We start from the raw sequence: 15622 nt of genomic DNA, 5'->3' as shown, positions 1-15622 counted from the left end.
TGCAATTGATGACCTTGGCATCATGGATGAATCATGAGGAGGCAAGAGCTATAGAGATGAAGAAAGTAATGGCAAGAGAGGAGATAGAACCCCTCATGATAAGAGTTGAGCATTCAAATCTAATGGTTGTCATCAACACCCACAACCTGATTGCAGATGACCCTAAACTTTCACCTAGATACCTTGTTGTCCAAGAGAAAGCAATCACACACTTTGAGGACATGTTCAGGTTTTTAGGGGATGATAGCATGCAAGCTTACCAAAGGAGATGGAACACTTTTCCCTACAGTCTAAAAATCAGAGAGTATCATTCTCCTAAGAAGCACTAAACAGAACACCCATGTACAAGCAAGCTCTCCAAACACTCAAAGTCAATTGGATTGGCTTGAGACTCAGTGAACCACTACTCTTAGGAATGTTGGAAGGAAGGAAGGAAGAGGAAGAAAGAAAGCAATGGGAGGAAATAGAGAGGAAGGTAGGATTCTATGCACAGGAAGAGGAAACTACAGCACAAGCATGGGATGTCAGGGAGGCCACTAGAGCAATGAAAGACATGGATATAGATTGAGTTGCTCAGAGGATGAGTAACAATTTCAGTAGGGGGGTGATGATGAGCCTCATCATTAGGTAACTATATGGACCTTAATACACCTCCTAGATTATTTAAATCAACTCTTCTCATAATTCCTCACATATTTTGATTATATTTGGCTTAATGAGATGAGTAAAAGTGAGATATTATACCTAGTGGACTAATGTGCATTAATTGCAGGTTTTTGAGAGAAAATCAAGGAAATTTTGGCTAATTAAGGGCAGAAACTTGAATGAGACAAGGAGGAGAGATTGTAGGAGATAGATCCTCCTCATTTACTCCTCACTCATTCGAATATTCCTTAATCAAATCACACTAGCTCGAAGTTGCAAGCAGGCAAGCCATGAAGATCAAAAGGCAGTCGAGCTAGTGACAGTTAAAGAGCTAGTTCATATTGATTTTGGGAGTCGAGCCTCCCTAGATTTAAGGAATTCATTGGAGACTTCAGTTGTATAAATAATGAGGCCTAGAGCCTCATTAGGATTCAAAATTTTGACGTAAAATCACTAAGCATTTTTCGAGTTCAAGACTTGTGGAAGACATTTTTATGTAATTTTCTGATTTGATAATGAGAATGAGCATTTCCTTGATCTAACACTAAGTTGACTCATAGGGCTGAAGCTCTTGAGTTAGGGCCCAACCCTAGCAGCAAAGGCTCCTCTTCTTGTATTTTTATGCTTAGTTGATTTCATAGATTAATGATTGAATTGTCTAAATTAGCATTATTTCATTGCAAGTAGTTGTGGATTTGATTAGTTTGCTTCCATTTGTGCATTATTGTAGCAGTAGCTTACGAAGGTAAAGGAATATCCAAAAGTTGTTAGTAGGTGGATCTGGCCTCACTCCTCCCTTTAGGGACCATGGTTTGAGCAAATAACTCCTATGTAGCCCCAAAAAGACAGAATTCTGATTTCTTATGGAATTTAGGGTTTTTTGTTACTTAGGCTAGCATTTTACTAGTTTTCAAGAATAGGATTTAATTTCTATTTCTGATGTCTTCAGCCTTGCACTAGATCTCATAAAGGTTTCACATTATTCTGCAAGTTTTCCCATGCATAGGAAACTAGATAATAAAATTACGTTTTTCCTTAGTTAATTGAAAAGATTTCTTGTTTAACATGATTCATGGATAAAATGTTAGTGATTGATGCAGTGCAGGAGTTTCAGCAGTACAAAGAGATTTCATGACCAGCAACCCCATCCTAACCTCATCCATCCATGGTTATCACATTCTTTCACTAAATCCCTCACCAATTTCATCATTCCATAAGAATACTTCTTCAAGCTTGTTGAGCAAATCCAACCATCTCACAACTCTGTTTTGAGATTTGAAGGAGTCTTAGGCACTCCCTTGCCTCATTTAACCCACCATTCACCTTCCCTAATCCTTACATCACCTTCCAAATCCCTCCTCTTTCTCTCGGCTGTATCCTATAGGAATACAGGGGATCTTGTAGGAGCATTAGGACATCCTGTAGGTTAACCTGTAGTGGCCTGTTTTGAGGCCGAATTGTGGAAAAATTCCTTAGGAAGATAGGAGAAGACCCCTACTTACCTCCCAAGCCATATGACCATGCACCATCATCCCTAATCCACCCGCCACACCACTAAGAGAAGTTAGCATTCACATTTTCACACAAAAAAAGATAAAAAGGAGAAAAGAGTTATTTTGTTCATTTACATGCATAGCGATAGAATGTTTGGATGTTTCAAATTACATGCATAGGACAGTAGGATTGCACATATGTTAACTTATCATTCTTTTGAAGCAAAGCCTCTTATAATTTAGTTAGATGAATGGTGTGTTTAGCATTTAATTTCAGTCTTTTCCTTACTACAGTAGACAAGACTTCCTTTAGTGCAAATTTCCCTTTTTTTCTCATTGGTAATCAAGCTTCTTCTGAATCAATAGAAGTATAGTTTGAAAAACCATAAGTGGTCTATCGCCAGTTTAGAGTGACAAAGAGAGGACCCATCACATCTACTTGTGTATACAACACTGTCACCTCCAAGTTTGTACGAACCCCGGGTTAATAAAATAAATTTGGTAGCCCCAGGAGTTGCAACATTCTTGCTGCAATACTGGTGCTCATCACTATCCTACTATACCCTATTTGACACTGTAAAATCACTCTACATTGGCTAAACTGTGTTATTTTATAGTAGAGGTAAGGATCACTAATAAGAATTGTTTTCATATACCTTTGCTTAGTTTAAGTAGGTGTTAAATGAATTTATATTTCTTGACTTAATTGACTGATCTATAGATGGGATTCTTAAATATAGGGAAGACACTTGAGTATGTGGATAGGTAATCAAAGGTCTACCACCCAGTTCAACGAATACATCAAGCAACCATTTTGTAGCATCCATTTTATACTTAGTTTGGTACTCAATTCGGTACTCTATTTCAGGTTCGGTACCAGGAAACTAGTCAATTGTCAGAATCCCAAAAATAAATTCTCTTGTTCGTGAGCATGGTGTTAGTTTTCTTGATCCAAATATAGTGTCACAAATGGAAGAGTTCAGTTATCGCCTGGGTGAAGTGATCGTGGGGATTTAGCTTGACTTAAATTAGTCTAGATCATAGATGTATTTTCTTTCCTCTGTCATTTTGTTGTAACCATTTTTAGGCCTTAATTTTTTTAAAAGGCTCGATGTTTGTATGGAAGGTTACATGCATAGAATGAACCAATGACAGGGAGATTATGACTAAACATCATTTGACTATGTTTTGTTTAAGATTGAAACTCTTAGACTTATGTTCTACTGAAGGTTTTTAATATAATCATCTCGGCTTTTATATATATATATGAGAATTCATTTCTTCTTCATCTGTGAATTATTGAGTTAAGTTAGACTTGTTCCAGGTTGTGGCAAGGGCCCACTGCAAACCTTGACCAAGTTCTGTAATAGTTTTCATTAAGTAGAAGGTGTGTTTTGAATCCATTTAGGAGAACTATACTTGAATATAAATGTTTTTTCGTTGGTGATTTCCAGAATTTATGTACTTAGAATCATACTTAAATTTCATTTGAAGCTCTTGTAGATCTAAAGTTGTGATAGCTAGTGAAATGTTTATTGAGATTTTGTGAGCTTGAGGATCATTGTCATAAGTATACTCTGCATCTATTGACTTCTTTGATTTCTCTCATGATTACGTGAATACTGAAGAAGGTTTCAGTTTGGGACGGATTTCTGAGGAACCTTATATTAGAACCTTTATAGAAAATATGTCAAAGGTTTATTTTACCTTGAAACCATAAGCTAACTTTTCTTCTTTAGCTTCCCCTGAGTTACTATTCATTCAGTCCAATTCAACAGTGTTTTTTCTTTCTTGCAAGCATCAAGCTTTGTTGTTTTCTAGCCTCTCAACAAAGGCTCACCAGTATTTATCTCCCACTAGTGCAAAATGTTTATTGCCTTAGAGCTCTCCCACATTAAACCCCTAACGAGAGTACCAGATGAACACCATTTCTCTCATGATATTTTGTCCGTCTGGTTTGTTATTTAATTCCTCGACATTTTTTTTCCAGCTAACAGACCTAGTCTCCTTTTCTCTTTTTTCCAAGAAAAAATTCTCATCTACAATGAGGAAAATCCTTTTTCTGTTATTTCCCTCTTGGAATATAAGTGGTTAATTGTTTCTTTAGAGTAAAGAAATTTTTTACTCTTCAAATAACCTTTAACACATTTTCTTTTTCAACTATTTCCATCACTCATCAAATATTCATTTATTTCCTTAAAGAAACATATATTGTCTATATTAATATCAAATGTTATAATTTAATCAACAATATAAAATACCTATAGTTAATATTTTTTGAACTTATCATCCAAAAAACTTAGTCAAAGAGTTTTCAGGTCACAGTATCCACTCTTATTGTGAAAAACATATTACTAGTGTCCATCTTCCTAGTTGGAGACTATGTGCATTGCCATCAAGAACAAGAAACCTTTTTTTAAGGCATAAATCCATTATTTTTATTTTTTGGCCATGGTACAGGACTTGGTTGTCATATGTTGCATCGAAAAACTCATAATGGCACTCATATCCAACTCAAAAGCTCCAAATCATTTAGAAAAGATCGATGTGGTTTCTTAAGACCTAGTTCATGGCCCTTTACCTCAAAAAGCTTCACTTTAGTCGTAATGTCCTTGTTTTTCTCCCTCGGCCATGGAACATATATTGAGACACATTCCTACTATCTGAAACATACTAATGGTTCCAAATATCCCCCATAGAGGTCAAATATTCCCTATAGGTGTATTGTGTGCTTGTTTGATGACTACTATAGGAACCTTGATCCTAAGAAGAGTCGCATAGGGCCTTAGGAGCTTATGTTCTTTCCTTAACCATGTACAGTGCCCAAGTGCTTTAGATGGTGCATAAACCTTCTAAAGGCTCCCTCAAGACTTCATTATGAAATATAAAACCTACAAATGAAAACCATATCCCACTCGAAAGCCAGATATTCTTTAGAGAGGATTTTTGTGATTGTTTGAGGTCTTGTTCATGGCTATTGAGCTCAAGAATGATTTTCTATACTCTATGGCCCTTGTTTTCCTCTGCCATAGGCTTTGGCTCCCATATATGATCTTAATGTTTTCCATATCCTATCCAAAGACCAAATGCCCCTTAGAAAGGATCTATGTGGTTTTCCAAGGCCTAGTTCATGGTTAGTGATCTCATGAAGCTCCATTTTAGTACCAATGTCATTGTTTTCCTCTCTTGCCATAGTATATGCTTCATGACCCATTTCTATTGTGTAAAACATAAGAATGGTGGCAAAGGTCCCATGTAGAGGCCAAAGATCCACTACATAGGTCTTTTACAGTTATTTGAGGAATATATCACAAAAATAAATCTTGAGAATATTCAATAAGGAATAAGAACATTATATTTTTTCCCTCACCATGGGTAAGACCCCAAATAACATACACGATGTGTGAAACATGCAACTAGTGACCATATTCCACTTTAAGGCCATAGATTCCGTAGAGAGGATTTATGTGGTGGTTTGAGGCCTTGCTAATGGCCATTGAGATTGTAAATATTTTCTTAGTGCCTAAGTCCCCTTCTTTCCTCTCGTTTCCATGGTAGATGTCTTCAAATCCATTCTTTTTGTTTAAAGCACACTAAAAATGCCCATATTCCCAATTGGAGGCCTTTCTCATGGCCATTAAGCACAAGAAAACTTCATTTAGTACACAAAGCCCTTACATTGGTTTGATCTAGTTGTACAAATAATTGATTTCTAGTTCCATGAATTTTGATTTATGACCAAGGTTAGATCTCTCCTCTCATAAGTTGGAAAAAGAATTGTTGGTTCTAAATATCTATAACCCATATTTTGATAGGATTAGTTATTATCAGTTTTTTTTATATAAAAGTCTCATGAGAAGGGGTAAAATTATATTGTGGGGTGTAATGGACTTGAATTTTCCATTTTGAAGGTTAGAGATATGGGATACTAATCCATAGGTGGATTGTTTAGTTGATGGAACTGGAGGAAGTGGGGCTTCTTCACATAGAACATGTGAAACTAAAACTTACATGGAGGAATAAAAGGATGTGTTATGATGGTATAACCAAAAGATTACGGTTTCCTTATGTTTCATTTTTTAGTGAAATAAGACTATATGTTAAAGCAAAGGGTTAGATCAAGGGGAGAATATAGTCATTTCCCAATTCAATTTGGAGATGGTTGTACCTAGAAAGAGACCTCGTAGTATGTTCAAATTTAATCCTAGCTAGTTAGAGGAAGTAGATTCTTAGGGAAAATGCATTTCTTCAATTTGCAAATAATATAAAAAATATATATATATTAATATTAATAATAATAATAATAATTATAACAACAACATACCATTGGATGGGCACAAGCCAAGAATATTAGGGATGATAAAGAGTCATTGAACATTGAAGAAAATAGAGTATGTGAGTCAAGTGGTTCTAGATATTTGTTAGAAGAGGCTAGGTAATAGTTAGAGAAATCCAAACTCGAGGTCTTCGTTCTACAATACAAAAGAAGAATATTCTAAATGAGAAGGAAGTTACATGGAGTTTGCAGTGTAGGGTAATATGTTGATCTAAGAAGATGAAAATTGTAAAGCTTTTTATTAGTATGGTAATCACTACATAAAGGTTTAGACTACTTATAATGTTATAGGGCCTAATGGTTTGGAGGTAAATAAATTGGAAAATATAGAATGGAATGGAATGCATTGGATTTTCTTATGTGATCTATTCAACTTTGACAAGGAGGCGAAATGGGCTCGCGAAAAGGACAGGGTTAGGGTTTCATGCGCATCTCCTGCGGTTCGTAGGGCATCGGTTTCGACGGTTCGTAGGGCATAGGGTTCGATAGCTCCGCGACGGTCATCTGCTGCGGTCACGGTTCTGCTCTCTACAGCTGCAGCTTCACCATCGGAATCCTCGCCTGTCCCTATCGGTCACCGACATAGAATCAGTTATGGATAACTGGGAGCATGAAGAAGTGGATTATTCAGCGGATCCCTCGCCGGAGAATGTTATTTTCGGGACTCCTCATTTTACCTCTCGCTCTCAGCTCCCCCATTCCGCTTCCTCTTCTATTCCGGCGCACCAACCTTTTCCGGCTCCCGTTCCATCCTCTGCAGAAGTTTTTCCTCCTGTATCTCCGCCTTTCGAGGTTCCTCCGCTTTCGCCTGGGTCTCTACAATTCCTGGCCTCCCATACTCCCCCATCGCCCGCTTTTGACCCTCTGGCGTCCATCCCTTCGGTGCCTCACCCTCCGCTGACATCTACACCTGCGTCTCATCCATCTGCCTCAGGTATTCGCCCTTCCGGATGCTTTGAGACGCCTGCGGTTTCTTCCCTCCCCTCTAACCATTTTCCCCGGGAAGGTATCACTAATCCCCTGGTGGATCATCCGTCGGCCCCCCGTTCCGGATCTAAAAAGGTAAAGTGTGTCAGATCGACGGCAAGGGATATCTCCATCAAATTCGACGAAGCAAAGCCTCTCGGCGACTATATGGACATTGCGAACACCGTGTTGGTTGGGCACGTCAGGGGTCGATCATACTCGAGGCAGAGGCTCAATCTTTGGGTTAAGGAGATCTGGGGTGGAGTCCTTTTCGACCTTCCAGAGGTCCATGTCCTCCCCAGAGGATGGTTCTCTCTTAAATTCTCCAAGGTCAGTCAAACAAACCTCGTTTTGGGCCGATATTGGCATATTGAAATGGCCCCGGTCCTTCTCAAGCGCTGGAATCCCCTCTTCGATCCAGAGCGCGAGCAGCTCGGTGCCGGACCAATCTGGGTGAGACTCCCAGGTTTACCAATTCCATTCTGGGACGAAGAAGTTTTTATTAGGGTTGGCAATGCCCTGGGGACATATTTGGACTACGATCGCACTTATGTGGAATCTGGGAATCGAACACTTGCACGGATCTTGGTTCATCTGGACACTCGAGAGGGACTCGAGGAACAGATCACGCTTCAGTGGGGTAGGTGCATTCGAGTTCAGTTGTTGGACTATGAAGGGGTTCCCTTCCGTTGCAGACGATGCCACAAAGTGGGACACCTCGCGAAGGACTGTCCACTCAATAAGAAAGCTGCAGATTCGGTGAAAGGCACCCCGGCGACTACCAGGACGGCTTCCCCCATCATATCTCGCCCTCCTTCTGCTGGACCGGCCCCTTCGGCTTCTCCTCCCGCGGACGATGCTGGGCTCCGGAGATCCTCGCCTCCAAAAACTAGGGCTCGTTCGGCGGCAGAAGCGGGTATGATCTCTGTTTCTTTTATCCCAACTTTGCATTCGTCTATTGATGATTATCATGCATCTGGTCCATCTGCACATATCTCCATGATTCCCTGCACACTATCATCTCCACTTGCGTGCACTGACCCTATTATCTCTACTACATCTCCCGAGTCTTTCTCCTCCCCGTGCCCATCCTCCCCTCCTCACCCTTATTTCCTTCGGTCTCGGAATCCATCAAAAGAGCAGGCTGTCGGTCACTCGGGTCTGGGCATTGTCATACCTGAGGGGGCATCATTGCATACCAGAGGGAGAAAATCTCACCTTTCTAAAGCCATCAAACAAGCTGGGGCAGAAGTGGTCTCTGGCCGGCAAGCGACCATTGACGGGGTTCTTAGAGCAGGACACACCCCGAGAGGTGTTCCCCCATGAAGTGTCTTTCTTTTAATTGCAGAGGACTGGCTAGTTCCTCCAAAAAACTAGCCATGAAGCGGCTCATTGATACTGAGCCTATCGACATTATCATGCTACAAGAAACCCTCTGCTCTGCAGATCAAATTATTCGTGTCATGCAAGCCATGGTCCCAGGATGGAGTTTTTTTGCAAATGATGCTGTGGGACGATCTGGAGGTCTAGCCATTGGATTAAACCCTCGTTCCATTAATCCTATCTCAACCTGGGGAGGTGCAGGGTTCATTGGATTGGATTTCTTCTCCGCTGACCTTGGCATGGATCTCAGAATTGTCAATATATATGCTCCATGCTCCCAGAGAGAATCATTCTGGCGGAATACTCTTCAGCTACCCCTGCTGAATGAAGACCATGTTATTATAGGAGGAGATCTCAATTTCTCTCTGGGTTTCAGGGAGTCATGGGGCACTGAGGCTCAAATTGACCCTATCACTGATTATATGACTAATCTACTGGATCAATCAGATTTCTCGGATATTCCATTGCAGCGTCTCCTTCCTACTTGGCGGAACCGACGGGTTGGGGATGCTGCACTTGCCCGCAGACTTGACAGATTTCTGTTAAAGGGCCCTCTTCTTCAGCGCCTGCATCTCTTCAGACAATGGGTTGGCTCGGGGGGGTTATCGGACCACAATCCTATATACCTGGAGATTCAGGGTCCTTCCAAGAAACCCAAGGCACCCTTCAAATTCAATCCCTCTTGGCTGAAGGATCCGGACTATATCCAGCTGATAAAGGATTACTGGGCCTCTCATCCCATCAATGACTCTGTTCCTCTTGCCAAAGGTTTCTGCAGGAACCTTTCAGAAATCAAACATATTACTATTAAGTGGGCAAGGGAGAAATTGGAACGTGAAACAGCACAGCTCTCCCATATTGAAGCGGACTTATGTTCACTCACCGATGACAGAGGACAGGGCTTCATGACAGCTGCGGACAAATGTAGGCTTATTGACCTTGAGAATCAAAAAGCCAAGATTCTCAAAGAGAGAGAGGAATCCATTAGATTAAGGAGCCGAGCTTTATGGATTCAAGCTGGGGATGACAACACAAAGTTTTTCCACAATTTTGCAAAGTGCAGGAAGGTATCTAATACTATCTGGAAGCTCCCTACCCCGGATGGAGAAATCGCGGACAATTTCAATAAGCTCGCTCACCTGGGCATCTCTCATTTCAGGAACCTCTACAAGAGTCCACGAGAAGAAAACTTACTTGATATTATTAATGTGGCTAACCACTTCCCGAGATTTGTGGAGGAAGAAGATGTGGAGACCTTAACTGACCCGGTCACTGCTGAGGAACTGGAAGGAGTTCTGAAATGGTTCAAAAAAGACAAAAGCCCAGGGCCGGACGGATGGACCATTGAATTCTACACAGCTTTCTTCGATGTTTTGGGTCAGGACTTACTACAGGTGGTTGAAGAAAGCCGGACTTCTGGATCATTATATCATGCCATCAACTCTACATTCATCGCTCTCATCCCCAAATCTGACTCCCCAGCATCCTTTGATGACTACAGACCCATCTCTTTGTGTAACTGCATCTATAAAATCATCTCGAAGACCATTGCAAATCGTCTTAGACCTATCCTCTCCCGTTCCATTGCCCCGCAGCAATTTGCTTTTCTCGAATCTAGACAGATCCATGAGGCCATTGGACTCGCTCAAGAAGCCCTCCATTCCATCTGGTCGAAGAACTTAAAAGCCATCCTCCTCAAAATCGATCTGTCTAAAGCTTTTGACCGTGTCAGCTGGCTCTATCTCAAAATGATCCTCATTCATCTGGGTTTCCCTCATGCATACATTTCTTGGATCATGGCCTGCATTACCACACCATCTTTCAGTATTCTTATCAATGGTTCGGCTACAAATTTTTTTCATTCGGAGAGGGGTCTGAGGCAGGGGTGTCCGCTATCGCCCCTCCTCTTCCTGTTGGTCATGGAAGGTCTCAGCCGCCTCATGGAAGCGGCCAAGCGATCTGGAGACATTGGGGGCCTTCGCATAACTGACCTTTGCTATCTCACTCATCTACTCTTTGTGGATGATGTTCTTATACTTCTCAATGGCAGTGTTCGTGACACTCGAACTTTCTCAAAGATCCTACAACTTTTTTCCTCTGCCACGGGTATGATGCCAAACCAGATGAAATCAACCATTACCTGTGCACGCACATCTGTACAGGAGACCCAGACTGGCTTACAAGCATTCCCTTACTCGGTCCACCCCCTGGATAGAGGTCTCAAATATTTGGGGTTCAATCTGAAACCTACTTGCCAAAGGATTGCTGACTGGGTCTGGTTGGTTGCCAAATTGGAAAAAAGACTCACAGGATGGAGCTTCAGATATCTCTCCAGGGCTGGTAGACTGGTGCTCATAAAGTCTGTATTAGAAGCCACCCCGGTGTTCTGGATGGCCCTAGCCTGGATTCCTAGAAACATCCTGGGGCGGATACAGCAGTTATGCAACCGATACCTCTGGAATGGGAGTCAGGATAAAAGAGTATTTGCATGGATCGGATGGAAGAAAATCTCATTGCCCAAAAAGTGGGGTGGATGGGGACTAAAGGAACTACCTGAATTTGCAAAAGCACTGGCCGCCAAGATGGGGTGGACTCTGCTTACTTGTCAAAATCTCTGGACACAGGTAGTCTATTATAAATACATTTGGCCTCATAATATTTTGGATTGGGCCCGTTTCCCTACTTGGTCAACAATGGGATGCTCATCGGTTTGGAAGGCCTTGATTCAATCCCTTCCTCTCATTCGGAACAATCTTGCTTGGCGCATTAATGATGGATTGACAGGCAGAATTGGTTTGGATCCTTGGATTAACTGTGGGGGTAGACATATCCTTAATCCAGATCTTATAATGCACCTACAGGCCCGGGATATCCGACATTTTGCACAGATCGCAGACCAACAGCGCACTGATATATTCTCCCAGGCTTGGAAATCCGCACAGCAATTGGATCTCCCTTTACAATGGCATCAGGAATGGGATCGCTATACTGAGGCATTATCTGAATCTCACATCCGTATAAAACAAGGACCGGATGAACTTATTTGGTGCATTGCTGATCATGGTATATATGCTCCAAAATTTGGATACACTGCTCTCATTTCTCACAGAATGCCTGAATCGTTACAGTCATGGTGGCAATCCATTTGGAAGCTCAAGGCTCCTCCCCGGTCCAAACTTTTCTTTTGGTGTGCACTCAACGGCAATGTACCCACAGGGGAACATCTCACCCGCAGAGCCATTTTTGGCCCATCATGGTGTATCTTCTGTAAAAATGCATCAGAGACTCAGGATCATATATTCCTCCTCTGCCCTGTCATCCTCAACCTATGGAACAACATATGTAATCTGTTGGGTATCGCTGTCAATTGGAAAGGGATCGATATTAGGAGTGCTTGGGATACTTGGTCTCACTGTCATCCGGGCACTAAATTACAAAACCTTCCACCTGTGGCTACTTGGCATATATGGCTTGCTCGAAATCGGGCTATATTTGAAGACCGATTGATATCATGGAATCGGGTAGAGGCCACCATCATTGCAGCATATCATGAGTTACCAGACCCTCCACCCCCGAGACCGAGATCCATACAGCCCATGCCCAACTTTGATAGATCCATCCCGTGGGCATTTTTCGACGGAGCAGCAAATCAGGGTGGATGTGGCGGGGGTTTTGTACTGCACATAAATGAACACCATCGATACCTTGCAAAAATGGGCTTTGGCAATGGATCTAATAATTTCGCTGAGCTCTCTGCTGTCCACAATCTTCTACATTTTGCATTATCGCATCATCATACAAGAATCAATATATTTGGGGACTCATTGGTGGTTGTTAACTGGATTAACAATATCACTACTTGTCATACACACACTCTCAGCAATTTATTACATGATGCACTCATACTCAAAGCAGCATTTAACCATTGCACATGTTTACATATTTACAGAGAGCATAACAGCGAGGCTGACAAATTATCCAAAGAGGCCTCGTTACTTCCCCGAGGCGAGGGGATAATAGTGGAGCAGAATGGAGCAGAGGAGTATCAATTTTACCACAGGCCATTCATAGATCAAAGAGAACAAAGGGACAACAGTCCCAACAGCTGATAGTCAATGGCGCTTTTGTTTTTTGTTAATAGAAATATATAGAACATGGATATTATGCTTATAAACAGAGTCCTCTTTCGGACAGCGGATAGAATGCACAGTCAGATGAATGTACACAGAACAGTTTTGCTTATACCTACAGAACAACACCTTGATGAGGTGAATTTTGTATGAACAATCCAGCAATGCCTAGGCATCTGCTTTATGTAATTTTCAAACATTAATGAAAGTTACTGATTTTTCCAGTGGAAAAAAAAACTTTAACAACCTATTCTACGTAGATTTTACCATATATCTCCTAAATTTTTGTGTAGGAGGCATTCCCTCTAGCATTTAGCAACCATAAATAACCTCTCATTAAAAAGTGTTATCAAATTTTGTTTTCTCACTTGAAAACTCTAGACAAGAATAAATACTATCACTTGCTTCTTATTCTTATATCGACAATGCATATTAAAAATTGTTGAAATTTCCATGCACCCTAAGTTTGGTCTATGCCTTAGCTAAGTAACATAAACACATTACAAATGCCCAACTTTAAACAACTTTGGACAATGGAATATAGTAGCAAACAAATCAATAATGGAATATAGTAGCAAACATGTTTCTTATTAGTCCATCAATAAGAAAATCATAGGGCTCCCTAACTAGGAATCATGGCCCTTTACAAACCCCAATACAAAGTCAATCCTTTGACCAATACAAGTCGGGTAGGTTGAGGCTAATTCCTTTAGGCATTGATTTCCCAAAAAATACAAAATACTTACAGTTTTTTAGTCTCTTCAAACTGTCCTCAATCAATCAACAAAATACATACCTAGGCATACTCCTTTAGCCCACAATCCTGTTGTAGCTTTGTCAGGCTCCCAATACCACAACAACACTTCAGTCTCCCTTGTTTTAACTAGCAAATTGATCCTTTAGCCCGCTTAGCCTTCTCTTTGGACCTCAACCAACTATTGTAGCTTCCGCCACCTCAGATATATCTGTAGCCTACTCTACCAACCTCAACCATTTTTTTGTGTAGGGCTTAGCCTCCTTGATCTCACCAATGGATGATCTTGTTTCCTTGTGTGTTGCTTCAACAACCCTAAACCTATAGCCAACTCCTTATGCACAATGGCCTACCTCTTTAGACTTATGTTCAGTTGTTCTAGAGCTTGACCAGGCCTCCCAATCCTACAACTAGCCCTAACCAGGGTTGCGGATGACTTAAAACAGCTAACCAACCCTCTGCTAGGGCTTAACTCATTCTCTTGGTTGATACCTTCAACCTATGGTATTGTTTCCAGGTTGTGCCCTCCTCCTAGGTGCATCTGTGGCCACCTAAAACTTTGAATTAGGCCTCGGCCAAACCTAACCAGGCTTGGAACTATTCTACTCCCACTTCATCCAAGATTCTTGGACTTCCACAAACCCTTACTTGGCATCTTTTCACCTCAAACCAACCTTCAAACCAGGTCCTAACCAGTCACAAAACCTGGCCACTAGTTTTCCTTTGCTACAACCTCTCTTACCAATCTTGAGATTATCCCTCATCCTCTTCTATGGCTCCTCTAGGCCTCCTCTCTCACAATCGAAGTCCTTCTCACTTATGTGACACTAAGCCTCTCCATTGGTTTATATTTATAGTTTCCCATAAGGAAAACCCTTGGTCCTTTAAGGTGTTTCCTACTCAACCTCTTAACATTAAATTAGAATATTAAATCCATATCCTTGAGTTCCAAGCCCACTCCTTTGGGTCGAAACCCAAAACTTTGGGTACTTTGCCCACAAGTTCTCTTTTTGTGGGTTTTCTCCACTTGGAAATACCTTCCAAGCTACCCAAATTTCAACATAAACAAAGATAATGAATCACTAGAGAGTTCGTGCACACTATAACCAAAATTTGATGCTACATTATTGCCTCCTTTCTACACTCTTCTCTCATATCTATAAATTTTTCTTTCTTTAGCTATGAATCTATTGATAGGAATCAAAGCCCTTTATTCTCTCACAATTTAGTGTTTAACACATCTTCATAGTTGTTAGGGTTAGGTTTATTTTTTTTTCTTTCACAACTTTCAGTAGTTATAGTTTTTGGACCTTCTAGAATCTTCTTGAAAGTTCACACTTGGCTATCTCAACTCAGTAATAGGAGCTAACATGCCATCCACTACTCACTATGTTGGTGAAAAATAATAGACCAAATTGCTAGAGGCATAAATCCTTCATGTGAAATTAGATTGAGGAGTTATTTACACCAATGGAAAGATGTCATTGAGAATAACAACACTAAATTGTTGGGAGGTACACATGAAAAATTGTATTCCATATAAAAGATATGTCAATCCTTGAAACAAGCTTTAGAAGTTTCAAGACCTTCAATCTCCAAAGACCTTAAATCTCCAAATGGAAGATCACTTTTAAAATAACTTAAAGAAGTTTTGAGCTCTAATTTTTCATAGCAGAAAACACCCATAATCATAAAAATGATCTAACTATATTGTTAAAAATTCACTTTAATAAGATTAAATAAACCTCGTAAGTTAAAATACCATTCATAGATGACACTAGGTACTTATGTATGACAAGAAAATTACTCTAATCCATTTTAATGTGTGAAGTTGATAAAATTTTATGCTCTTGTGACATGCACTTTGCTTGCACCTAGATTTTCAAAGAAAATACTATTATATCTAACCAAATAA

General features: G+C 40.7%; 2 protein-coding genes across 2 annotated transcripts; both read left to right on the top strand.

The window, feature by feature from the left end:
- The first annotated feature begins 8819 nt into the window (after positions 1–8819).
- Positions 8820–10506, top strand: LOC149166361 (uncharacterized). Its single transcript, XM_089430141.1, has 2 exons — positions 8820–10126; positions 10218–10506. The coding sequence occupies exons 1-2, from the start codon at positions 8820–8822 to the stop codon at positions 10504–10506; spliced, it is 1596 nt and encodes a 531-aa protein (XP_089286267.1).
- A 236-nt stretch (positions 10507–10742) lies between these two features.
- Positions 10743–12932, top strand: LOC149166360 (uncharacterized). Its single transcript, XM_089430139.1, has one exon. The coding sequence runs from the start codon at positions 10743–10745 to the stop codon at positions 12930–12932; it is 2190 nt and encodes a 729-aa protein (XP_089286265.1).
- Positions 12933–15622: the final 2690 nt, after the last annotated feature.

The sequence above is a fragment of the Pinus tabuliformis genome, chromosome 5_1 (assembly GCF_031772625.1).
Source record: "Pinus tabuliformis cultivar Carrire ecotype Pingquan chromosome 5_1, CPIR1, whole genome shotgun sequence".
In the NCBI taxonomy this organism is placed as follows: Eukaryota; Viridiplantae; Streptophyta; class Pinopsida; order Pinales; family Pinaceae; genus Pinus; species Pinus tabuliformis.
This window is presented reverse-complemented; position numbering and strand designations above follow the sequence as displayed.

Coding starts and splice junctions, on each gene's coding strand:
- LOC149166361 (XM_089430141.1), top strand. CDS start 8,820: ATGAAGCGGCTCATTGATACTGAGCCTATCGACATTATCATGCTACAA. Junction 10,127..10,217: donor CTGGAAGGAGTTCTGAAATG/GTTCAAAAAAGA, acceptor GACTTACTACAG/GTGGTTGAAGAAAGCCGGAC.
- LOC149166360 (XM_089430139.1), top strand. CDS start 10,743: ATGGAAGGTCTCAGCCGCCTCATGGAAGCGGCCAAGCGATCTGGAGAC.